The 25035-nt window shown below is 65.5% G+C and overlaps 2 protein-coding genes across 2 annotated transcripts in view; one reads left to right on the top strand and one right to left on the bottom strand.

Moving 5' to 3' along the window:
• Nucleotides 1-25035, bottom strand: part of LOC135312967 (dedicator of cytokinesis protein 2-like) — an 80595-nt gene that overhangs the window by 17189 nt on the left and 38371 nt on the right. The gene's annotated exons all lie outside the window — the stretch shown is intronic.
• Nucleotides 724-23803, top strand: LOC135312968 (basic proline-rich protein-like). Its single transcript, XM_064448691.1, has 4 exons — nucleotides 724-781; nucleotides 11341-13253; nucleotides 18878-18952; nucleotides 23370-23803. The coding sequence occupies exons 2-4, from the start codon at nucleotides 11719-11721 to the stop codon at nucleotides 23566-23568; spliced, it is 1809 nt and encodes a 602-aa protein (XP_064304761.1). The 5' UTR covers nucleotides 724-781; nucleotides 11341-11718; the 3' UTR covers nucleotides 23569-23803.

Raw genomic sequence — 25035 nt, forward strand, 5'->3', positions numbered from 1 at the left:
ACACAGCCAGGTATTGCTACAAATACGGACGCGGTTTATCCTGTGGATGGCCTGTGTGTGGGGAATGGACCCGGGGGGTAGCCCGGCACAGCATGTGGCCCCCAAACCTGCTGGGTGGTCACAGACGCAAACAGTCCCGGGCAGCCTCCAGCCAAGCCGCAGTCCCACCGCCCAGCACCCCCCGGAGCCACGGCACCGGCTGCGGCACGGCTCCCGCCGCCCCGCGGTCCTGCCCGGAGCAAAGGCCGCCCTCCCGGGGGCCCAGGGCCACGCCGCCGGCCGCCGCGTCCCCAGCCTCGGGGCGGGCACGGCCCGTTCCCGGCCCCAGGGAGCTGCCCCCGGGGACAGGGGCTGCGCCCCACCGTGTGCCCGGCCCCGAGCACCAGACTGGCCACGGCGCCTGCACCCCCCGCCAAGGGGTGGGAGGGGGGGGCTCCCCAGAGCCTCGGCGGACCCGGTCCCTTCCTCGGCCCCGGCCGGCTCTACCCTCTCCGCCTGACCGACACCGGAGCCGCGCTGGGTGCCCGAGCAGGAGCCCAGTGCGGGCAGGACCGGCCGGGAGGCGGCAGATACCGGGACTCTACGGCACCCAGGCGCGCTCCCCGCCGCGGGGCTCCGCCCGGGCAGCCCGAGCCCCGCGTCCCGCCGCTCCGGCGCCGATACCGGCTCCGCCCCGCCCCGCCCCCGCCAGCTCCGCCCCGGTACCGGCGAGCCCGAGCGGCTCCGCCCCGCCGTGCCCCGCGCCCGCCGCTGCCCGACCCGCGCCGCCGCCGAGCACCAGGTACCGGGCGGGCTGGGGAGCGGGGCCCCGGCCGGCGGGGCGGAGCGGGGCGGCGGCCGGGCTGGGCTCTGCGGGCATCGGCCCTGCGGCGGCCGCTCGCTGCGCCGGGAGCGCCGCGGCGGTACCCGGCCGGGACCGGGACCGGGACCGGGACCCGGCGGGGCGGGTAGCCGGGGAGGCGCGGCAGCCCCGCGGCCGGGCAGGGGGAGCCGGGGGGCGCCGGGGCGGGGATGCGGGGCCGAGCCGGTACCCCGGGGCCGGGAACCGCGGAGCGGTATCGGGAGCCCCGAAGCCGGGACTCCGCGGCGGTGCGGGGACTGCGGGGGCGCCGGGGCGGTACGGGCACCCGCGGCCGGGAGCGGGCTGGCGGGGCGGGGATCCGCCGTGCCCCTTCCTTCCTCCCTCCCCGCTGCCGGTGCGTGGTGCCCGGCCCCGAGCGGCCTCGGCCGCCCCGGCGCCCCGTGCTGCCGGGGGTCGCAGCACTCTCCGGGCCCCCCTCCTCTGCCCCATCGCCGAGCAGGAGCTGCCCGGGAAAGTGCGGGAGGTACGGGGCCGGTGGCGCCACGCACCTTGCGCTGGCACCCCGCACCGAGGGGGCAGGTGGCACCCCGCACCGAGGGGGCAGGTGGCACCCCGCACCGAGCACGCTGCTGGCTGCCATGGCAGGGGTCTCTGGGGGACACAGCCATACTGGCGGCAGTGGCATGGCGTGCAGCCGAGGGAGATAAATCTGTGCTGAGAGCCGCTGTGTTAGAGGAGCCACAGACCCCCAAAGGTCAGGTCCCCCTGCGCTGCAGACCCGCTCCGCCTGCCCTGCCACGCCGGCCCATGGCACCTGCGCTTGCCGAGCAGCTCTGTGCGGGAGATGCGGGGAGGGAGCCGCGTTCCGGGAGCAGCCTGCCTTGCTCAGCCCGGCTGGCTGGCGCGCTGCTCCCCCTCGTTAGGAGACGCGTCCATCAGCCAGGGCTGCGTTGGCCTGACACACGCACACACATGATCCCAGGGATGTCACTTTCTGTACCGCACGCTGCGCTGACGCCGGCCGAGGGTACGGCTGCTCGCGCTGGAGGGATTCAGCCCACGTTGCTCCCAGCGGCTCCCAGCGCCGTGCTCTGCATTCAAGGCCTGTGTGCCTGCCGGTGGGGCTTCGGCAGCTGCTGAGGCAGGAGCGGAGCCGGGTGCAGCCTTAGCTGCTCCCCGTGAAATAGGAAGGCACAGCTTTGAGAACTGTTCCAGTCTCTTTCCTCCCTGCGGGAGCCCACACAAAACCCAGTTAGAGCCTCGGCTCCTTGCAGAGGCGTGGGGGAGCCTGGAGAAGAGGTCTCCATGGAGCCCTTTTTATGTTCGGAGCACGAGGTGGACACGTATGAGTAGTCGCCAGGACCTGGGCTGTGCCAGCGTGTGCCCGCACGGGGATGGCGGGCATCAGCTGGGCTGCCTGCCTGCTCTCGGAGGCGCGGAGTGCTCCTTGCCAGCTTGCAGCTCCCGGTGGTTTCCACGCTCATCACCTCCTGGGGGGCACGGGAGCGAGCCCCCCGGGGCAGCCACGGCGGTAGGGGATGTTGGGGTCCGCTGGCTGTGCTCCCTCCCTGCTGGCGCTGCCTGCGGAGCAGGGCCGGAGAGCGGCCAGGGAAGTAACTCCCAGGCAGAGCCAGCCTTAGGCTGGCTCCCACCGTCTTTTCCCGGCATGTCTCCTCTCTGTGGGAAGTGTTCAGTCCTTCCAGTGCGTTTAGAGGAGCAGAGTGGTTTTAAATGCAGAAGCTCCTTTAGACTGAGGTTATCTTCTTTATGAATTATAATTATTATAATTATATAATAGTATGGTAGCATCCAGAGGCCACAGATAATTAGTGGGTCTGTTCCCATCTGTAGTAACAATACTATTTTGGTCCTAACTGGTGCTTTTGGACAGGGTCTCTCTCGTGTGTTTACAAAGATGGTCTGTATCATCCTGGCTGTCTGGTGGGAGGGGAAACCAAGGCACACAGCAAAGAAATACACTTGCTAATTCCTAAATTCCCCTGGTAGCCAGTGTTGTCTAAAGCACGTAAAGCGCGGGGGGGGGGGGCGGCTGCTAGATGGCATTGGAAATCCACTTAAAGGCAGGAATTTGTATTCTGAAACGACATTCTCCCTATCTGTGCTGGGAGGCCGCAGCCGCAGAGGCCTCCCACGCTGGCTGCCAGGACCTCGGCTGGGCAAGCACCAGCAGGATGGGGGGCTTTCCTGCTGTGGGGGTGCTGCCTGCACTCGGGGCCAAGCCTCCAGCAGTCTGTACCAGCACACGCAGCGTTGACCAGGGCACTGCGGTTGCCCCTGTGAACTGCTGGGTGCTGAAGCCTTTCTAGCTTTTTCCAGAAATGCGCTTTGTGGACAGCTTGTGGCTTTCTAATAAGATTTCTGGCATGTGAAGGAGCACACAGAGTCCCAGTCTGTTGGGCTCCCCAGCTCGGCTGGCTGCTCTGCTCGCTGGGGCGGTTTGACTCCAGATGGGTGCCTGAGTGCCCTTCTCCTAGGGGTGAGACGGTCCCCCCTGGGAAAGCGTGGAGCTGTGGGAAGTCTTGTGATGAGCTGTATCCTGTGGCCAAAAGTCTTTGGGCCATGTCCTACTTCCCTTGTCCTGCAATCGCTGCAGGAATAGCCCATGTCAGAGGTGCCATCAGAGCCCGCGTGCTTCGGTGTGGGGAACTGGCCGAGCTCGCCTGCTCCCTGGGCCAAATCGCTGCATCACGCATTTTCCTGCCTCTGTGCGGCTGCGCAAGGTGACCCTGAGACTCGGCACGGGCAATATCACCTTCCTCCATGTTCGCTGGGAAGGAAGCAGCCAAACAAGGTGTTTGCTTCCTCCCACGGTGGTCTCTTCTGTAGCTCCTGGGAAAAGTGCTGAACCGCAGTGCCCAGCAGCAGCTGTGGGCTGCGTGAGGGATGCTCACCTGCTCTTCCACGGAGGCAGCTCAGGGAAGACTTGGGACATGAAATGAACTCCTGACCTCATCCTGCTCCATACGGCCTGTCTGCCATGGTCTGCCCATGTTCCCGTGAGTAGGTCGCCCTACCTCATCACGTGTCATTTAAAATGGTGATATCAGTGCTCTTCTGGCAAAGAGAGGTGGGAAAGCAAATGGATAGCAGTGAGAACAGAGACGCTACTCTCATGACAGCCATATTAGCATCCATGGGAGACAGAGGAATAATTTGGCTTCTGCAGGCTTCTGAAGGCTTTGTGCAAAGGCTTTGTACTTCACTGTGTCTCCTGACCACGTAAAGTCTCCATCTGAGAGCACTAGCATATCTGCAGTTGAAAGAGAGAGGAGTGATGCAGAGGTCATCAACTCTCACTTGCATGCCAGGAGGAAGATGTTGCTTCTTCCCTAATTGATGGGATCCCTTCCACAGGGCATTAGCCATGGCGAGGGTGGCCAGGAGCCTCGGGCAGCCCTGGGGAGCTGCCTGCAGGGAGCCCGCGGGTGCTGGCACTGCGGGGAGGTGGGTGGCGGGGACTCCCTGCTCCAGCTGGGCAGTGAGAGCCTTCTCTTGGGCCCTGTGGCTGGGAGAGTGACTAATTTTCTTGCAGAGCACTTCAGCCAGTGACCTAAATAGAGATGCGTGCAGATCCCTTGGCTCTTGTGAGCTGCTGCTTGCATCAGGCCCCGGCTGACACAGGGAAGGACCCGTGTGCCAGCGATGCTCTCCGGAGGCCCCCGGGTGATGCTTGCTGGGGGTGCTGTGGAGCACAAGGCAGCCAGGCAATTGCTCCAGCTGCTGGGGACTGCACCTGCCATCCTTAGCTGGGCCAGCCCAGGTGTTTCAAGCAGGGACTAAGAGCTTGCTTTGAATGCTCCCAGGAGGGAGGAGGTCAAGTGCTGCTGGTGTGGAGGGAGGCTGCAAAGATCATCAGAGGCACAGGGAGCTGGCCTCAGCGGACACTGGCAGAGCTGGACTTGCTCAGCACTGCAAAGCGTGGCCAGAGAAAGAACGTGTGTCCTCGCTGTGAACGCACGAGGGCTGAACGCTGGGAAGGGAGAAGAGCTGTTCGAGCGGAAGCGCTACGTTGGCAGGAGCACAGTCGGATATAAACTGGCCGTGATTAAGTGCCTGCAGGAAATTAGAAGGTCTGTGAGACTTTGAGCAGCCGGGCTCTGGAAGAGCCTCCAAGAGAACTGCGAGGGTAGGGCATAAGCTGGCTTCGTGGTGGAGCTCCCTCAGCGAGGAACCGGATTTCGGGTTTGCTAGCTGCCCCAGGACATGCTCTTAGTCCTCCACCCTCAGGTACCACAGATGCTCCGATCCGAGTACAAACGCGTCAAGTCCTCTCGGAGCCAAAGTGGGATTAAGCTTTGCTGCCGAGTGATGTGTTGTGAACCTGGCTCCTGCCCGGTCCTCCACTGAGAGCAAATGCTTCATCCTCTGCTGCCGCCCCTCTCGGCCCCAGTAGCACCTCTTTCCTTTCCAGAGATCAGGAAAAGCAAAGGTTTTGTCCCAAGAGAAGCCGTTGTACCCAGTGAGTGGAGCTGGGTAATTAGCTGTTCTCTTCTGCAGTTCCAGGAGAATATGACTTCCTCTCTCATAAATCTAATCTCCTGGCTTCCTGCGTCTTGAGGAGAAGATTTATGTGTCTGCTCTGGTTTTCCCTCTGCCACAGACATTACCAAGAGGACGAGATGGAGGATGGGTGGAGAAAGGGCCAAAGCTGGCCGGGGGTGGGCAGGGTTGTCCACAGCGGTGGGAGCAGCTGGACCCTCTGTCGGTGCCTGCAGTCCCGCTGTTCGACGGCCGTAGCTGGGGTCTGCCCAGCAGCCTCATCACTCCCGGGCTGGTCTCTCCCACAGGACACTGATGTCTGTCAAGTCAGGCGGAAGAGCTGAGCCGGGCCTTGTGCCCCAGAGGAGGAAGAGGAGGAGGCGGCAGGCAGGCAGCTGGAGGCTTTCCCTCTGCTCTGCAGTGTTTTTGGTGGATGCAGGTAACTTTCCAGACAGGATGGTGTGAAATAGGGCTCTGTTCCTGTGAGGGCAAGCCTGAAGCCCATAAGAGGTGAGTCTCAAGATTCAAAACCAGAAGATTTAGTGCCTCACTCTCACAAAATTTACCACCAATGAGTACTGGTCAGAGAGGAGTGACCCGGTCATGGGGCCATTGGCTCTCCAGGTGGAGATTCACAAGCCCTTCAGAGGCTGGAGGTAGGAGCTGACAGTGCACCAGCAAAGCACAGACTGGTGATGTAGGACCAGGTTTTGCATCCCACCATCCAAAGTCGTGCGGCAGGTTCATGGATCTGAAGGGCTCTGGGCAGGGGGTCCAAGGGAGAGCTGGTGGGCGATTCAGAGCCCCAGCGCTGCTCACAAATCCCTGTGGTTCTGAGGAGTATTTGGTGCTTGCAGGGAGTGAGGACTGGGTGGGAATTGGCACTTGAAGTTCAGTGGTGTCCATGGCCAGGTCATAGGAAGCGGTCCCTGATCTTCCTCGGCTCCTGGGCTCATTCCTCGGCTCCAGGTCCTAGGAAGCGGTATCTTCCTCGGCTCCTGGGCTTATAGTTCCCAACTATGCTGAGCATCCAGCTGACCCAGAGAGCCCACCGCTGAAATAGTCGTGTCATCTATTGTATTATAGTAGCGTCACTTGGTTTTATCTATACATCATCTGATGTGACCTGCTGTCTCATCTTATTCATACACTCATACTTCCCGTATGAAGTAGAGGGGAAAAACACTCAGACTATAAAAAAAATTGCCAAGATGGAGGATCCACCATTGTGTAAACCCTTTCCAAGTTGCTCTAGCGCTGTCTGGCCTCACTTTTTAAGAAAGTCGCTCCTCCGACTGCTCTGACCCCTGATTTTCAGCCGCCGAGTTTTGCTGCACTTTGCCTGCTCGGCTGGAGAGGAGCCGGAGGCTCACGCAGCAGAGATCCCACCTGCACAGTGTCCGCTCCGTGCTCCAGTCGTGGCTCTGTGTTTGCCTTTTTCCTTCCTTGCCCTTCTCTTGGTATAATCCGCACCTTTTCTCAGTGCCGAGCTCTGTCCTGTGAGGTCAGTGACAGCCAGCGCCGTGCAGGGCCCGTCTGCCCCTCCGCAGGACCTGGGCAGGAGCACGGCTAATTGGCGATGGTCGCTGGATGGTGATGTCTTGAGACATGCTGGTTAGCCGGTTCTTAATCCATTTAATCTGTGCCACATTGCTTCCGTATTATTCTGCTTTCTTCGTCAAAATGTCAAATGCCTCTCAGAAATCCAAGTCTGCTCCATCGAGGCTTTTACCCTCATCAACCAAAATTGGAACCTCATCAAAACAGAAGCAAATCGGTTTGATGAGCCGTGTTCTCCGTGGCCCTGTGCTGACTGGCGTGGCTGGTACATGCTGCCATCCTTCAGCTGCTGCTAGTCGAGCTCCGAGCCTGTTCCCCCGCCGCTGGCCTCGGGCCGGTGGTGCCATGCCCTGCGCCAGGGCTCTGCCGCTGCCCTGTCCTACGTGCTCGGGCTCTCCCGAGGCCGCTCTCCACCGGTGCACCCCGGGGAGGACCGTGGTGTCCCCTGTCCCTCAGGCACAGAGCCCAGCAGGGCACGCAAGGGCAGAGCACCAGGGCTCAGCCCCCCACCTTGTGCTTCGGCCTCAGGCTGTTGCGCAGCCCCGCTCCCCGGCTGAGCGCTGGCAGGGCAGGCAGGAGCCCGTGGGCAGGGCTCCTTGCTCCCGATCACTAGCAGGGGTCTCCTGAGAGCCTCCTGCACAGTGCGCCTGAGGACGAGCATCAGCCACGACACGGTAGCTGGGCCAGGTCTCCTTCAGCCATCCCCCCACCAGTCCCCAGTCCCAGCTGTCCCCCAGGAGAGAGGAGCTACTGCAGCCCTGGGCTGCTGGTGGACCAGACCCTGGAGAGGGGCTCCTGCGGGTTTGGGACCTTGGAGGGCCTCCAGCTTTACGGCACCTCGTCTCTCAGCACTGTCCTCCCAGCAGCCCTCGGCGCTGCGGAACTGGCCGGACCCGTAGGTACCTTGTTCTGGGGTAGGGTGGCATTGGCGGGGGACGTCCCTACTCCTGCTCCTCCAGTCTGACCAGCTGAGGTCCCTGTACTGGGGTGCCCATGGAGGAGCTGGTGGGGCACTGGCAGGCGAGCGGGGAGCATGGCTGCGTGCCGGACATGCAGCGCATCGGCTGAGGTAGCCGAACACATGGGGGGCGTGGGTGAGCACGTGTCCCCAGGAACGGGGGGCTGAGTGCTGTTTCTCAGTAAACATGCTTGAGGATAGCATCTGGAAAACACTGGAGTGGCTGGGTGCTGGGTGCCTCTGCTTCCTGCACAGCCGCTTCCCGGTGGCCCTTTCTGTGCATCCAAAATGTCCCTGGAGCCGCGCTTCCAGACGGACCCATCAGCAGAGCGTTTTCCTCAGACTCAGCTCCAGTATGGGAGGGCCCATCAGATACTGCAGCCGCGGGGTTGCACAGTCCTGATTCCGTCCTACAGCAGGACTCGTTATCAGCACTCGAGGATGCCGGCACACTGCAAACAGCGCCCAAACACAGCACTAAATCTAACGGTACCATAAAGCGTACGCAGAGAGACGAGTGGGAGGGTCCTAGCTTTTGGTGTTTGACATCCTCAGAGCTGTTCCAAATGGAGTTAGCGCATGTATAATTTATAGACTTTTTCTTTGTCCTTGTGGCTTGTCTCTGATCTCTCCAGCGGTGCGGTTCGGGAGGCAGAGGGTGCCTCGGCAGAGGCCCCGCTGACTGACAGCATCGCATTTGCTGCGTAGGCAGTGGAATGGCCTCGTCTCGCTCTGCCGTCAGCCGTGGCTCACTAAGGTCCCCGCTGCAGACTCACGGGGGCTGCATCCGTGCTCAGACCGTGCCAGGAGTGCTCCTGCCCCACGCTCAGCTGTGGGAGCAGTTCCCGGCACCCTCTGCCCGGTGCCTGTTAGCACTCTTGTTAAGGAAACCCCCGGAGGCGGCTGGCCACACACAGGCTGCCCTCCGCGAGCGCTCAGCCCGGCTGCCCTGGTCCCAGCTGTGCTCAGGACACCGGTCCAGCGTGGGGACGTGCCAGCCAGCCCCGCTCTGCCGCTTGGCATGTTGCCTCCCTGGCACAGACGCAGCCAGGGCCGCCGAGGTGGGACCTGGGTGTGGGGTGCTGTGCTCTGGGCACCTGCCGTCGCTGTGGCACAAGCGGGGAGAGGTGTCCCCACGGCTGTGGTAGGGCCTCGGGCAGGGTCCTGCCCTGCAGCCCCTTGCCATCCCAGCGGGCTGTGCCCCGTGCTGCGTGGGTGCGGCACAGCTGCTGCCGTGGGCCAGGTGCCCGCTGGCAGGCGTGAACACGGGGCTGCTCCTCCTGGCCTCGCATGCAGCCTGCGGCGAGCGCAGGGCACGGGGGCCGGTGGCGCTGGCTCCATCCCCGAGCCAGCTCTCTCCTCCGCCTGTTGCTGTCCATACTAACGAGGTGCCCCATCCCACCACTGTCCCCGTCTCCATCGCGTCCTGCCTCACAAGCATCTCCTGGTGTCTGGGCACAGCTCCAAGCTTGGGAAGGGAAGCGCCGGGCGGCTGGGTGGCTTGTGGAGCAGCATCCCGACTAACGCTGGAGCAGCATCCCAGCTAACGCTGTGTGGGGGACGCAGAGGCGCTGGGGTGCACGGTGTGGGGGTGGGGGCCGGGAGGGCTGCGTGAGCCCCCCACTGCGCTGGGGCTGGGGAAGCACCGGGCACCAGCATGCTCAGCACTTGGGAAGTTTGCTCATTACCAGCACAGGGTGACTCCAGGCCACTGTGCTGAGTCAGCCACATCCTTACAGCAGGAGCAAAGCAAGGCAGCGAGGGGGGCTGGCGGGGTCTGGCAGGTGCCGTGTGTCTGTCCACAGTGGGGCTGCGGAGGAAGCAAGGCCTCCGTCTCGGTGTGCCCAGGGGCACCCAGGGGAGCAGCGGGCTGTGGTTCGGGGCAGGGGCTGCCAGTGCCAGCCGCTGTGCTGTGGGATGCAGGACATGGCATGGTGTGAGGACATGAGTCCGTGCCACGGGGGGGCCCGCACCACTTTGCGCCTCACCCGTGCCACAGGTACCTCTCGATGTTTGCAGACCTCAAATATTGAACCACCAGGCGAAGCAGCGCTGCTGCCCGCCAGGGCTGGCATCTCTGCCTCTCCCACCCTGTCCCAGGCGCTGCTTCCCGAAATGAGCCGTTAGCCTGCTCTGCTCACCGGGGGCATCCCAGGCAGGGCTCCCGTGTGCCCCCCATGCTCTGTGGTGTCCTATGTCCCAGCAGTGTGGCAGGCCAGGGCAGCAGCCGGCAACCAGGGTGGGCAGAGGCAGAGCAAGGTGGGCGTGGTGGCTTGATGCTGGCGTGGGGGGGTACGGCCGGGACAGGGCCCTGCATAGAGGCGAGCTAGCGATGGTGGGGATGGGGACGTGGCTGGGTGTGATCCCCGCTGTGTGAGAGCCCCTGCTCACAGCCCCCCGGATCCTGCCCCTCTGCTGCCTGGGAAGCGCTGATGGTGCCAGGGTCTCGTCCCCAGGCATGAGCTGCGGCCTCGGTCCCGCGGCCAGGTCCCGGCGGCGGCCCCACGAGCGGGAGCAGCGCCGCATGCCTGCAGGTGAGGCAGGGCAGGCAGGCTGCCTGGGGCCGCGCGATGGCAGAAGGCACAGTGCCCCGGGGAGACCTCGTTCTCCAGAGACAGCCCCACCGCAGCCTCCCCAAGCCGCAGCCCTGCGGCCGAGCCGGGGTGAGCGCCAGAGAGACACCAGCGACCGCCCTTCTCCACAGCGAGGGGCAGGGAGCGATCCCCCAGTCTCACCAAAGTCGCTGCCTTAGCCACGATGCCTGTTCTCCCTCTCAGCTGGTTCTCACGCGCCCGAGGCGGCTCAGTGCCCCCGAGCCACAGTCTCAGCCCCTGCCCATGGAGCTGGTGGTCCCCACGCCTGCAGCCCAGCCAGCCCTGCCACACATCTGGTGGGTGCTGCATACAGGACGGGTCCCCTGCGCCCACTCCATCCATGCCCCACTCAGGACGGGTCCCCTGCGCCCACTCCATCCATGCCCCACTCAGGACGGGTCCCCTGCACCCACTCCAGCCATGCCCCACACCGGTTGGGCACCCCGCACCTTATCCAGCCCCACGCAGAGCCAGTGCCCCGCATACAGAGGGTGCCCCGCATCCATCCATCCTACGCGGGACCCCCCGTGCCCAGCCCAGCTCCGTCCCGTGCCCACACGCAGCAGCCCCCCGTGCCTGCCCTGCGCCTGCCCTCCTGCTCCAGCACCCCGCGAATATGAGGCACCAGCCCCAGTGAGGCAGAGCTATTTTTAACAGCCGCTTCTGCATGATTTGAGCTGTGAACTTGTAACGTGTTTATGCTAAAGGGGTTTCTTTTTTTTCCCTCTCTCTTTGTGCTGAAGAGGCAGCGCCGGAGATCAAAGCTTGTCTCTTTGCGTTTTGTGATGGCGGGGCTGGGAGGGAGCGCACAGAGGTGGGCAGAGGCCAGCGGCTCCACGGGGCAGCGCAGCGTGCGGGGATGCGCCCGTCCTCGGGGGGCTGTGGCGGCGGGGCCAGGGCTCACCCATCTCTTTCTGTCCCCACAGGTCTGGGAGCCCAGGAGCCATGGGCAGGGGCGGCCCGCACCCGGCACCCCCGGCAGCCCGCTACGGGCCACGCTGAGCCAGGGCAGACGGCGGCGGGACCATGGGCTGCTGGCACCGTGGAGGAGGAATGGCGACGGGCAGAGCTGCCGGCGTGGTGTGCCGGGGGCTGTAGGGCCAGGCAGCAGGCAGCATGCCCAGCAGCCCCTCGCCCGCCTGCCACGCAGCATCGCCTCTCCGCGGTGGCATGGGATGAGGCCGCCCGCTGCCCCGGGCAGCTCCGGGGAAGGGCGAAGCCCAGGGCTCCGGCCACCGGTGCTCAGCCTCCCACGCCCCGCTGCAGCACCCCGCTGCAGAGCAGCGGCCACGGGGCCCTGAGCCATGGTCAGCCGAGAGCCCCTTCCCGGCCCGGCCCCCGCCGGCGAGGGCGGCCAGGAGAAAGCCATGACGGTGCGCTCGGTGCTGCTCAACCGCGACTCGCCCGACATCGAGAGCCGCCTCAAGCGCCGGCGCAACCGCACGCAGCAGGTCCGCTTCAAGGACCTGGTGGAGGGCAGCGTGGGGCAGGCAGCCAGCCCCACCCCGGAGCCCACGGCCACCCCCGGCCCCAACACCCCACGTGCCTCACCGCCCCCCAGGGACACCCCTGAGCGGGCGGCTCTCTGTGCCTCACGGCGGAGCTGGCCCCAGGCCCAGCCGGGCTCGCTGACGCTGCCCATGCCCAGGAAGGTGTGCATGAGCACCGCCATCCAGACCTCCCCCAGCCTCCAGAAGCCCTTTCCAGCCTGCCAGCCCCACAGCAAGAGTGTCTGTGACGTGGCCGTGGATGCGGTGCTGCCTGCCACCGTGGGGAGCGCCTGGTGCCCAAGGGGGGCCGTGCCCACCGGCGCCAGCTGGGCTGTGCCCCCACGGGCACCCAGCAGCGTTCCTGTGCACGACCATGCCACAGCCCTCCCCCAGCAAGCCGCGGTGTGCCGTGTGCCACCGCCACCGCCCAGGGATCCCTGTCCCCCTTATCCGGGCACAGCTGGGTGCCCTGCTGCCCACTGCACCTCCCCGGTGCAGAGCTGCACCCCAGAGCCCTGCCTGCCACCCCCTGCCTGCGCCCGGCTCCGCAGAAACCCTGGGGGGAGCCGTGGGGCCCCCCCACGCCCGGCCTCCGTGCCCTGTGGTCAGCCCCGGCCAGCCACCGAGCTGCGGGGGCTGGGACGGAGCGACTCAGAGCGGAGCCTGCCCCACGGACGCCCACCACCCCAGCCCTTGCCGCACCGCCAGCAGACTGTCCCTGCCACGGACACCCACGGCCTCCACCAGCCAGCTCAGGGCAACCCCCCGCAGGACCCACCACCACCCCAGCACCAGCTCTGCGGCACACCTTGGGGGGGGCCCTGCTGTACCCCGCCAGCCCCCATCCCACCAGCGCCGGGCTGGCGCGGCTCTGCCACCACCACACCGGAGAAGGCACCAGCTGCGCTCAGCCATCCGGACCCCCGCGGCACCTGCAGCCAGCTACGCGCTGCTGAGCCTGGGCACGGCCTGGCAGGACCGGAGGGGTCTGGGGAGCCGCTGCCCCCCACCCCACAGGGCCCCGGTCCGGGGATGCAGCCGTCCGGGCGGGCACTGGAGGTCCCCCGGCATGGGCAACCCTGCCTCACTGCCGAGCAGTCGGAGACACTGCGCCACATCCAGGACCTTCTGCAGCTGGTGGTGGCGGCCAAGGGTCCAGTGGGACCACCAGCGGGGGACGAGGACATGCGGACATCTCAGGGAGAGGGCCCCCAGGGGTCTGGGGAGCAGGGGGACCTGCAGTCCCAGCTGCAGTCCCTGGAAGGGGTGCTGGAGACCAGCCAACAAACCATCCGGGTGCTGCTGGACGTCATCCAGGACCTGGAGAAGAAGGAGGCCCAGCGGGATGGGTGAGCAGGCGGGGACAGAGGTGGGGGCTGGGGGGGATGATGTCCCTCTGGGGGCTGTGGGTGGAGGATGGGGGGGCTGCCAGAGATTTGGGTGCTGCCGCCTCAGAGACACATTTCCCTCTGAGAAGCTTAGAGCTGCCGTCCATGCACATATGACACTGCGCCTTGATCTTACCCACCCTGGCTTGTTCTCCATGTGCGTACGGTGCCCTCCCCGTGCCCAGGGAAGCGGTGCAGGGGGGTGCAGGCCAGGGGGATGAGGGGAGCTGTGGCCCCTGCTGGGCTCTGGCACAGCTGAGGTGCCCATCGGTCACTGGGATTGGAGACCTGGGATGTCACATCCTGACTGCGGTCTCAGGCCAGGCATGGAGGACGGCCCAGGGACAGCGGCCATTCCCCAGGGACAGCCTCCCTATTTCTCATGCCTGCTTTCAGCCCCATCTTTCAAGTTATCCAAGGCACACCTTCACCAGCCGGTGCCTCAGTGACTGACGTGTCTGTGCCCCAGGGATGTTGCCCACACACCCCCGTCCTGCCCTGCCCTGTGCAGGACCCGCTCCATGGGCAGTGGCCCAGGGCATCCCCTGGGCAGTTTTCCTTGGCCTCCCAGCTGGATTTGCCAAACAGAGCAAGGTGTTAGAGGTTAGTCAGTGACAGTCCAGAGCTGAGACCCGCCAAACTCAAATCACACAAGGGCCACCAACCTCCCCAGAGATGCGATGAGCTGCTCACTCCATAGCAGTCCTGGCACCCTCCTGTAAAACCCTCTGGGGCATTGGGGCATATTCCCCACACCTTGAGACAGCAGCTCCCACCAGGGTAGTGCAACAATCCCGTCATTACCACTAACGAAGCCCATGTTGGCTGTAACTGAAGCACAGGCAAAGCTGCTGCCCTTGTGCCACCTCTCAGAGTGGGGCTGGTGGGAAGGGGCCGCTGGAGGTCTGTGGTCCAACGTCCACCGAAGGTGGGTGCAGCCCGGACAGGCTGCTCGGGACCTTGCCCAGCTGCAGCTGGGGCAGATGGAGATCCCCCACCTCTCAGGGCCCTGTCCCAGTGTTTGACCACCCTCAGGGTGAAAAAACGTGCTCCCGCTCTGTAGTGCTCGTGCAGCTCATGCCCTCTGCTCCTCGCAGGGAAAGAAGCTGTGAATAGTGATGTGCACACAGCCTTTGTGGTACCAACCAGTGGCCGTGGGTCAGGATATTCCCATTAAGCCCCTGCCACGATTCCCCTTGGCCAGCCGTCAGCTTTGCCTGGGTGCCCACGCTGGGAGCACCTGGGCCGGAGGGACAGCCTGCGGGGCTCTGTGTGGAGCAGCACGGCTTGGCCCATCCTGCCCTCAGTGACCCGTCTGTCTGCAAGGTGGCCCTGGGGCGCTGGGGACCGTGGTGCTGCGGGGCATCCCTTGCACTGCTTACAGTGGGCAGCATTTCTGGTAGAGCCGTGCTGAGCTTCAGCCGTGCGGGGACAGCCTGGGGCACTGGGACGGGAGAGCTCGATAGGCTGGCCTCACAGGTGGAGAGGGACCCAGCCTGCCAGGGGCACTGAGCGCGGTGTGTGCCGCAGCGGTATCGGTATGTCTGACTTGGCGTGTGGTTTTGGGGAGGCAGGGTGGCACACGGGAGACCTGGACCTGCCAGCCGGGCAGCTCCTGGTAGTCCTGGGCCTGGTGCCTGCGCACGTGATTAATTGTTTTATCTAAAACATGACTGCTAAGTACCTCCTTCCAATCAGGGGCAACGGAGGAGGTTTGGATCCCACGGAGGCATTAGCAAGAGCATGCAAGCCCATACAGGCGTTCAGGTGGGGCGTGCAGCGCCGTGCTCCGTCCCTGATGCAGACTGTGGGTGCAGCCCGTGTGTGCCTGTCCTGGCCAGGAGGTGCTGGCAGCGCTGGGGCACTGACTCCCACGGGCCCTTCCCTGTGCTCTGAGCACCCATTTCCCCTGGCCGCGTGGGAGCTGCCTGCCCCAGTCGGCTGTGTGCGTGCCCTGGCTGCTCCTGCCCCAGCACGGCACAGGTGACCGCACTGGAGGGGAAGAGCATGGTCTGGGGCTTGGCCCTGTTTGCCCCAAAAGAGAAGCAGCACCAGCAGCTCAGCACACCCTGGCTCCCCGAGGAGTCCAGCATCCCGCCAGTGCAAAGCACTGAAAAAGTGCTTCTTGTGGCCGTGCTGCTCCGGCCTCCATGGATGGGGACCTGAGAGCAGTGCCAGGAGCTCCAGCCAGGGCCAGGATGGGGTTCGCTCCTTCCACGATTGCTGCTGCCACTGCTGGGCGTCAGGGTGCAGCCTCTGGCACAGCCCGCTCTGCCCCTCGCCGGGCAGCCCCCGGCTCACCCTGCTCTGCCCCTCGCCGGGCAGCCCCCGGCACAGCCCGCTCGGCCCCTCGCCGGGCAGCCCCCGGCTCACCCTGCTCTGCCCCTCGCCGGGCAGCCCCCGGCACAGCCCGCTCGGCCCCTCGCCGGGCAGCCCCCGGCACAGCCCGCTCGGCCCCTCGCCGGGCAGCCCCCGGCACAGCCCGCTCGGCCCCTCGCCGGGCAGCCCCCGGCTCACCCTGCTCTGCCCCTCGCCGGGCAGCCCCCGGCTCACCCTGCTCTGCCCCTCGCCGGGCAGCCCCCGGCACAGCCCGCTCGGCCCCTCGCCGGGCAGCCCCCGGCACAGCCCGCTCTGCCCCTCGCCGGGCAGCCCCCGGCACAGCCTGCTCGGCCCCTCGCCGGGCAGCCCCCGGCTCACCCTGCTCTGCCCCTCGCCGGGCAGCCCCCGGCTCACCCTGCTCTGCCCCTCGCCGGGCAGCCCCCGGCACAGCCCGCTCTGCCCCTCGCCGGGCAGCCCCCGGCACAGCCTGCTCGGCCCCTCGCCGGGCAGCCCCCGGCTCACCCTGCTCTGCCCCTCGCCGGGCAGCCCCCGGCTCACCCTGCTCTGCCCCTCGCCGGGCAGCCCCCGGCACAGCCCGCTCGGCCCCTCGCCGGGCAGCCCCCGGCACAGCCCGCTCGGCCCCTCGCCGGGCAGCCCCCGGCTCACCCTGCTCTGCCCCTCGCCGGGCAGCCCCCGGCTCACCCTGCTCTGCCCCTCGCCGGGCAGCCCCCGGCTCACCCTGCTCTGCCCCTCGCCGGGCAGCCCCCGGCACAGCCCGCTCGGCCCCTCGCCGGGCAGCCCCCGGCACAGCCCGCTCTGCCCCTCGCCGGGCAGCCCCCGGCACAGCCCGCTCTGCCCCTCGCCGGGCAGCCCCCGGCTCACCCTGCTCTGCCCCTCGCCGGGCAGCCCCCGGCACAGCCCGCTCTGCCCCTCGCCGGGCAGCCCCCGGCTCACCCTGCTCTGCCCCTCGCCGGGCAGCCCCCGGCTCACCCTGCTCTGCCCCTCGCCGGGCAGCCCCCAGCGCATCCCACTTGCCCCTCACTGTCGGGGTGGCACAAGGGTCTGCTGCCCCCGGGGGCTGTGCAGCTGCTCAGAGGGGAAAGGCCAGTGAGTCACCCCCCCGCCTGCGGTGTCCTCTGGGGCGCTCGCAGACCCGCGTTGTGCCGTGGCTGTGCCGAGCCTTGTCCCTGCCGGCTACGGCGAGGGCATGTGCAGAGCAGTGCCTGTTGAGGGGCAGGTTTGCTCCTGCGCTCAGAACTGAGTTTGTCTGCTTGGGAAGCTGATTTATCTTCACTGTGGGCAGCTTAATTAAGATCTCGGCTCTGCGTACTGTTACAGTCAAATGAGCAAACAAGACGCCCGGAGACATAAGGAATGGGATAGGAAATCGCATAAAAAATTATCCTAGTGTCGCGATGCTGAGGAACAGCATGGCCTCATTTGCCATGGGTCAGCGTCCTGCAGGCGCGCGGTGGCTCTGAGGCGCCCGCCATGCACCGGAGCGGTGCCACCAGCCCTGACGCCGCTCACAGCGTAACCTGTCCTTGCAGGGACCAGGCGCCTACTGCCAGCAACACCCTACACCAAACGCCTATCTCAGGATTAGATGTCATCACGGTAGAGAGGTGCAGTTTATACATTAGATACCCCCCCCCACACACACATATATATGTACCATATATATATATAAAAAAGGTATCATGATCTAATTTATGTGCTAAGAGTATAATCCCAATTGTAATATATAATTTGGTGCATTAAAAGACCTAGTTTTTGAGTACTGAGGGAAATCGTGATCAAGGTCGAGTAACAGGAGGAAGATTAAACAGGAAAATGTGGCTGCTATGTGGGACATGGGGGTGTCTTCTCAGCTGTCCCCCAAAAGCTGCAGCCTGCACTGCCTAAGAGTGGCCATGGAGATGTGGAGATGGAGTCTGCAAGGGTGACCAAAAGCATTTCATAGGGCTCTTTTCTTACAGCTCTGAGAGCAACCAGTGTTGCGGCACCACCGGGGAGCGCCCACTGGCAGTGCTGGGGTGCTGGGGGTCCACGGGCAGCTCCCCGGCACTGCCCCGGCACAGCCCCGGCGCCCTGAGGGCACGGGAGGGCTGCAAAGCCAAAGCACTCAAGCTCCATCCAGAGAAGCTGCAGGCTGCTAAGCAAGGAGGGACGTCGGTGGACCACTTCCCCGGGGAGGTGGCGGCTCTCCTGCTGGCAGCCAAAGCCAGCCAGCGGCCGTGCGTGGAGGCTGCGAGCTCAGGGGAGCCTCGGGCCGGCGCTGCGGCTGGGCAAGAGGCTGGCTGCTGGTCCCTGGCACCCCGCGGCTGCCCGGCCCCTGGGACGCCGGGACGCTGCGGCCCGTGGGCACCCCGCGCTCGCAGGGTGGCAGGAGCTGGGACGTGCCGCCAGCTGGCGGCGGGGCCGCGGGGGACACTCCGCGTGCATGGGGGGATCAGAGCGCAGAGCACCCTGGGGCGCTCCGGGCGGGAGGGCGGCAGGGCAGACAGCTGGCATTCGCCGCGCGGGACAGCACGGTGCGTGCAGCTGGCCTGCGGATGCGCTGGGGCTGGTGTTCAGCACCGGCAGCAGAAACATTCAGGGTGCAGATGCCTTCTGTGTAGGTGAGGGAGGAGGACTGCTTTGGGTCGAGCTTAGCTTTGGGGCTCGTCAGCTCAATTTGAGTCTCGTGCACCTTCCCTGGAGGAGGATGCTTCTCTGGTACAAAAGCATCAAAAAGAGATAAACCCCAAGTTTGGCGTAGGCTGGTGATTAGTCTGGAGCATCTCCCTCTGCCCATCTGTCAGGTTACTGCTGTGTGCTGTGAGTGCCCCCGCACAGACCTCGTGCTGCCCACGGTCTCACTCCCTCTGTGGCAGCACGTGTGGGGAGATGCACAGTGGCCTGGGATGGCCATGGGCACGAGGTACAGCTCTGGGATGGAGATGAAAGGAAGGATGAAGGATTCGGGGCTTCTGCTGCGCCTGTCTCTAGTCTGCAACCATCTGAGAAATCTGCAGAGCTGCACTTGGCCTGGCATCAAACGGCACCTCTCAGGAGGAGCGGAGCTGGGATCCAGGGAAGAGAGGAGATGGATCCCAAGGAGGACAGGAGCTGCATCACAGGGAGGAGAGGAGCTGAGTCCTGGCTCCTGCTTGCTGGAGTATGAGCTCAAGAGGCAGATGAGGGGCCTGGGGGTGGCTGGGGAGGCACAGGCAGACAGACCGAGGCCAGGTCTCCAGGCTCACAGCACTTCTGCTCTGTCACAGGCGACACTCGTACCGGACAGGGCAAGACATCGCGAACTGCGGGACCTGCCGGGACTGTGCCTGCATCATCTACAGGTAAGAGCCAGCTCTGGCTCCCTGCATGTTCCCAGCCGGGGCTCCTGCTCTCCTGCACCCCTCACACTCCTAATCTGGCTACAAAGCAGAGGTGTGGTGGAGTTGCAAGTCTTCACTCCTGGGGACCATGCTGGGAGATGGCGGGGGCCTGCCTGCCTGCGCTCCGTCTCCTGTCCCCGTGGCAGGATGGATGCTCAGGGCACCCCGAGCCACAAGAGGCTGCAGGGTCTCACCCTGTCCAGGTCCGAGCTGCCCCTGGCGGGATGTGGTGCTAACACAGTCGCGGCTTTTCCTTTCCTGTCCCTCATAGTGGAGGAGCGCTCTGTCGCAGAAATGCATCTGATGCCTTAGGACAGACACAAACCCAGGGCACCACGTACAGACCGCTCACGGGCGTCGGGGGCACCACATATAGACAGGCCGTTGCCAAGGCCCCTGTACCTGCTGGGAGGCTCCATGGGACTGGAGAGAAGACAGCGGCGCCTGTCATGCCGAAGGAGAGATTGGCGCAAAACGCAGCCCCACCTCACAGCCTGGGGCCCAGAGAGCAACCGCGCTCCCCCGGGGACACAGCAGTGTGCTCATCAGCGCTTTGGCCAGCGCAGGGTAACCTGGCAGCCCAGGCAGAGCCGGGGACGTGGCAGAGCCGGGGACGTGGCAGAGCCGGTGACACATTCCCGTGCCTTGGCCGGACCCGGAGGCCTGCCGTGCCCCAGGCTCTGCCACGGCCGAGGCCAAGCAGGGGGGCCCTGACCCCAGCCCCGGCGGCTGGGCTGCTGCACCGGGGCAGGCAGGATGGGGCAGCAGGGACAGAGATGCTGTTTGAGTCAGAGCCTGAGCCTGGGCTGTGCTGAGGGCCACGCGGTGCAGCTGCCTGCCCCTGGATGATTTCTGTCTTTGCTGGGTGACCCCCTTCCTCTGCAGGGAGTCCTCAGACGGGGCTCACAGGCTGCTCCCCACCAGCGGCGTGCTCCAGCCATGAGCTTGCCGCCTCCCCTCTCTCCTCGCAGCTCTCTTCGTGGCCCTAAAGGCACCTCCCCCCGCAGGGCACGCCGTGCCGGGGCATGGTCACACGTCTGCCCTGCCAGCCCCGTGCCAGGCAGCTCGCTGAAGGCGCACCTGGACATGGCTGGCAGCCGGCGTGCTGGGACACCCCAGTGACGGGTTTGGGGGGGGGCGCGGGTGCTAGCACGGCGGGGGTGCCCACTGTGCTCAGGCAGGGCTCGGCGCACAGGGAGTAGGTAGGGTGATTTTCATGAAGGACAGCTGACTGGCTGCAGCTGGAAGGAGAGCTGCTCCAGTTCAGTGGCAGAGCATTCATCTTCTGTAAAAGCAATATATTGGGGGAAGCCTCATTAGTGGCTGATGGGTGGGCCTGCTCGCTCGCTCGGAGTCCAGGCTGCAGCTTGTTGTCCCTGTGCCAGCTTCACACAGACGCTGCAGACAGGCTGCCAGTCGCACGGGGAGTCCCTGCCCCTCGCTGGGGTCCGGGGCCACCGGGTCTCCGCTCTGCTTCCCCGGTGGCAGCACTGGGTTGGGTGTGGAAGCGCTTTCCTCCACTGCCCTCCCTCCTCAGACCCCATTCGGTCTCTGGGAAGGGCATCTCATGCCCTCCTGGTGCAGGCAGTGATGTGGCCGAGGCCCTCTCCCTGTCAGCCCTGTGGGAATCGGGCAGCTGCCCAGCCAGGCACCCGTGGGAGTCCGTTTGCCCCGCTGGCCGTGCAGCCCGCTGTCTCCCTCTGTGCATGTGCAGGTGCCTGGCCAGCCATGTTCTCATTTTGCTATTAATTAGGCTGCTTCTGCTAGCACTCGGAAGGGCAAGATGCGGTGCACAGAGCTGGCACCGAGCAGCCCACCACAGCGTGCGCGCGGGGCGGTTTAGCTGCTGCCCTACTGTGCTTTTGTGAACGTCTGTGCATGGGGTGGACACGCTCTCCTCCAGGCTGGGGGGGTGCCCCGGCGCTGGTCCCCGCTGTGCGCCGGCATCCTCACACCCCCTGCGCCAGCTGCCCTGCGTGCCCGTGCCGACACGGCAGCGCTGCGCCTGCCTCTCTTGTGCTCTGCTTATTTGCACCACAAACTCCCTCACAGTAGCTGGTGGGGGACGTCAGTGCTAATTGGGTCTGACGAGCCTGTCTCCACGCGGCACTGCGGTGGGGAGAGATGCCACGTCTGGGGGAGGTGGCTCCCTGTAATTGCCAGGCTCCTGCTGGGGACTCCCTCTGGGCTTTGCTGCCGTCCGCGTGATGAAAAGTGGCTCTGCTGGGACGCGGGACACGGGACGGGGGAGCGGGGGCAGCCCCAAGCGTGGAGCGCACCAGGAGCTGCGGCAGCGCTCCCGGCACCGGCCCTCGGGGATCGCCCGCAGGAGTGAGCAGACGTGCCCACCTGCACCCTGTCCCAGGGCCACGCACGAACGCACCAGCTGTGCACCCCCAGAGCGGCCCTGAGCCCTTCCTCTGCGTCTGTGCTGGGAAGTCGGGGTCCCTCCCCACGCTGCCCCCCTGCTAAGGGGCTGCTGCCACAGCTCACCCTTTTTGCTAGAAATAACTGGGCACAATCGGTGTCCTCGCAGGAGGTGACGGAAGGTGACAGAAAGTGTTAGCATGCCACGTGGGGCTCGTGGGGTGCTCCCCGTGTGTGGGGCGGCTGCACCACGTGCACGGTCCCAGGCACACGCCGCAGCACCTCGCTGATCCGATGGGACGTGGCTGGTGTGAGATCAGGGCACTTTCTGCGTGAGGAAGCATCGCAGCATGTGGCCACCAGCAGCCAGCTTGCGCGCTGCGGGGTGCTGCGGGGACACCAGAGGGCTCTGGCACTTGCAGGAAACCTGAGGGCTTCGGCGGGGGGGGGCACAGACCCCTTTAGCTACCCAGACCCTAACTGCTGGCATCACTAGTGGTGTGACAGGCAGCAGCACAGCCCTTGCACCTTGCGCCACCGCCTGATGCTGCAGCAGCTGTCAGCCCGCCGGGTCCAGGTGCAGTGCTGGTGGCAGTAGCGGCAGGACGAGACACCCTGGCCCCAGGGACGGACAGCCCCTCTCTGGGGGCTCAGTGCTAACTGGGGTCCCACAGACCCTGCGCTCACCCCCCTGCATCAGCACCAGCCCCAGCCAGGGCAGCTGGCCGGCTCCCCGCCCCGGGCAGGTCACAGGCAGAGCCTCGGCATGTGTTAGCCTGAGCTTGGAGGGACCCCGCAGCCCCACGGGGACGGAGCAGCCCCACCAGAAGCCGTACCCTGCTCGGGGGAGCACATCGCAGCACTGCAGCGAGGGGATGAGAGCAAGGGAGGAGCGCTGCTGTGGCCAGTGACTACAGGGCGCCCAGCGTGTCCGGAGCCTTCGTCTGGCCTCCCCTCCGCGCTGGGCGCGCAGCTGCCTTGCCGAGGATGGCCAGCCCTTGCAGCAGTGCCACCGCTCCTGCGGGGCAGTGACAGGCATCGCCACTGATGGCACTCCCGAGGCAGGGACTCCGTCGCAAGAAACCCCCGCTGCCCGGTGCCTGCGTGCCACCAGCGCAGGGTGCTGGGAGCAAGTCCTTGCCACTTACGGAGGCCCCTTGCAGCAGATCGGCTCCCCAGGAGGGACTTAGTCTGTTTGTCCTTGTGTAGGGCAGGCATTTAGGGCAAAGGAGCTCTGGCAAGCGGGTGAAACAGAGCAAAACGCACAGTCAAGCCCAAGAGAAAAGCAGAGGCAGCACCAGGCTTTGAGGCTGGATAAGGAAGAAGGTGCAGGGGAACAGCTGAGGGTGACCCATCCCAAGATCCCCCCTGCCACCAGGTCAGGGGCTGTTTGTCTGTCTGTCTCTCCAGAAGGACGTCCCTGGGTGCTCTGGCACAGCGTTTAGTAGTGCGGTGCTACAAGCCCTGCTGCAGACCACGCTGCCGCAGGCAGAAGGGCTGCCTGGGACAGATCCGGCCCCCACCCCCCCACACTTACAGCCTCTGAGGGGCAGGGTGGTGGGCAGGAGAAGCCTGAAGGGCATGCCCGCAGGACATCCCCTCGCAGGGGCACACGGTGACCTTGGGAAATCTGCCCACCGGGAAATGCCGGGGGCCCTGGAGAAAACTGCCGACAGCTCAAAAGCCACTCCGCACCCAGCCAGCAGCTGCCCCGCATGAGCCCCCTGCCCTTCCCCTGGGCTGCCACCCCCTCCAGCTGCGGGATGGCAGCCGCCGACACCAGGCTGGTCCCCTGCCACACGCGCCACCCCCGTGCAGCGGCCTCAGGAGTGCAGCAGGGCTGAGCTCCCCGGGGACATGCCCTGGGGATGTGCAGGGGGCTGAGCTCCCCGGGGGTCTTGTGGCAGGGCGCAAGGGTGGAGGCGGGTGCCGGGGCACGGAGCCGTGGCGGGCGGGGGCCGCGGCGGGCGGTGCCCTCTAATGCAGCCCCCTTCGCCCTGCTTGCCCGCAGCGTGGAGCATGATTTCCGGCAGCAGGAGGGCCGCTTCCAGCGCGTGCTGAGCCATATCGAGGGGGACACAACGCCGAGCTCCCCGGCGGCGGCGGCAGGGGCCGTCCTGCCGCCCAGGCAAGAGCCGTCACCGGTGACGAAGCTGCCTGCGAAGCTGGATGCAAAGAAATCCAGGCGCAAATGCTTCTGGTTCCTGTGAGCCAGCGGTGCCTGGCAGGCCAGGAGCACGGGGGCACCATCTCAGCACTGACCCCCCTGCCCATGTCTCCTTCCTCCTCTCCCTCCCTCTGATGGTAGGGTTTGGGTAGCACCAGCTTTTATATTTTTAACCGTTCAGTTTAATCTGTTGAAGCCCCTGTGTAAATAAGGTGAGGGGAACAATGGCTGTATTTAATGAGAATTCAATAAATTCTACGGAGACGCTATTTTTGTTACATCCTCTCCCACCTGTGCATTTCTGTTCAGGATGAGGACTGGGAGGGGGGCTGGTGGCTGCTACCCTGCACCGCTGCAGTGCTTGCCCAGCCCCAGGCACCCACAGCCCCTCAGCAAGGGCAGCCTTGGGGCCTCCTGCCTGGGGGCTCCCCAAGGGCCACCCGCAGCCCCAGTGCTCCCAGCCTGCCCAGGCTGAAATCGGTGCCCATCCCTGCACCCCACAGCACGGGATTCTTGCCCATCCCCATGGCTGCTGCCTGCAGGTTAACCGAGGATTTTTCCTGCACCCCTGGTCAGAGACGGTGGACAATTATGTCTGTGGGACCGTGGCCAGGAGAGGAGACCTGTCCCTGAGAGCTCCCAGGTGGGAGGGTGGGCTGTGTGGGGGTCTCCTTCCAGCCAGCTCCCCTGTGCAGGGCCGGGCAGCTGGGGGCTGAGCCCCGCACAGCCTGGCAGTGCACGGGGCTGCCACAGGAGCAGGGGCTGCTTGGAGCTGTGGGGGCTAGAAATTCCCTCTCCCGCTTTGCCGACGGCTGGCAGGGCCTCCCTGGCTGCAGGATGTTCTGGCTAATTACAGGGAGAAAGGAATTAACAGCTCAAATATTCCAGTCTCCGCAAAGCTGCCACGCGAGAAGTTCAGCATCAGTTCAGAGAGGGTCCCAGATCAAAGTGGCCGGCGGCAGCAGTGGGAGGCGAGTGTATGGCGAGTGTGGCGCAGTAAGTGCTCGCCACGCTCCCCCAGCCCACCGGGATGCCCGTGCCCTGACCGCCGTGCCCCGCCGTGGAGCCGCGGGCGAGCCCTCCCCAGAGCCTGGGGCCGGGCGATGCTGCCTGCACCAGGGCTCTCACATCAGCCTCCGCCGGCGGCAGGAGTAGTCACAGCTCTCCCAGCGGGGCCACCGGCCTCGGAGAGGAGGACGTCACCCAGCGCCAGGAAGCCCTGGCACCCTGCACCACGGCAAGCGCTGTTGCAACCAGAGGTCTGGCAAGGGGGGGCGGAGGGCAGGAGAGGCCACGGCCTCTGCAGCTGGCGCCCACACCACGGTACCCCAAAGCAGGAGACTCGCACGTGCAGGAGCTGACACGGCGTTAAGCCCCATCCCTTGCGCCGGGGACCCGCCTGGTGCTCGCGTGGCTGCAGCCTGGCTGTGCCAAGCTGGGCCAGCGGCGCCGAGGGGCCCCCGTAGTGCCGAGGGGCCCTGAGTGCTCGGCCACGGAGATGCTGCAGCGG

This window comes from Phalacrocorax carbo, chromosome 4 (assembly GCF_963921805.1).
Source record: "Phalacrocorax carbo chromosome 4, bPhaCar2.1, whole genome shotgun sequence".
Taxonomy (NCBI): domain Eukaryota; kingdom Metazoa; phylum Chordata; class Aves; order Suliformes; family Phalacrocoracidae; genus Phalacrocorax; species Phalacrocorax carbo.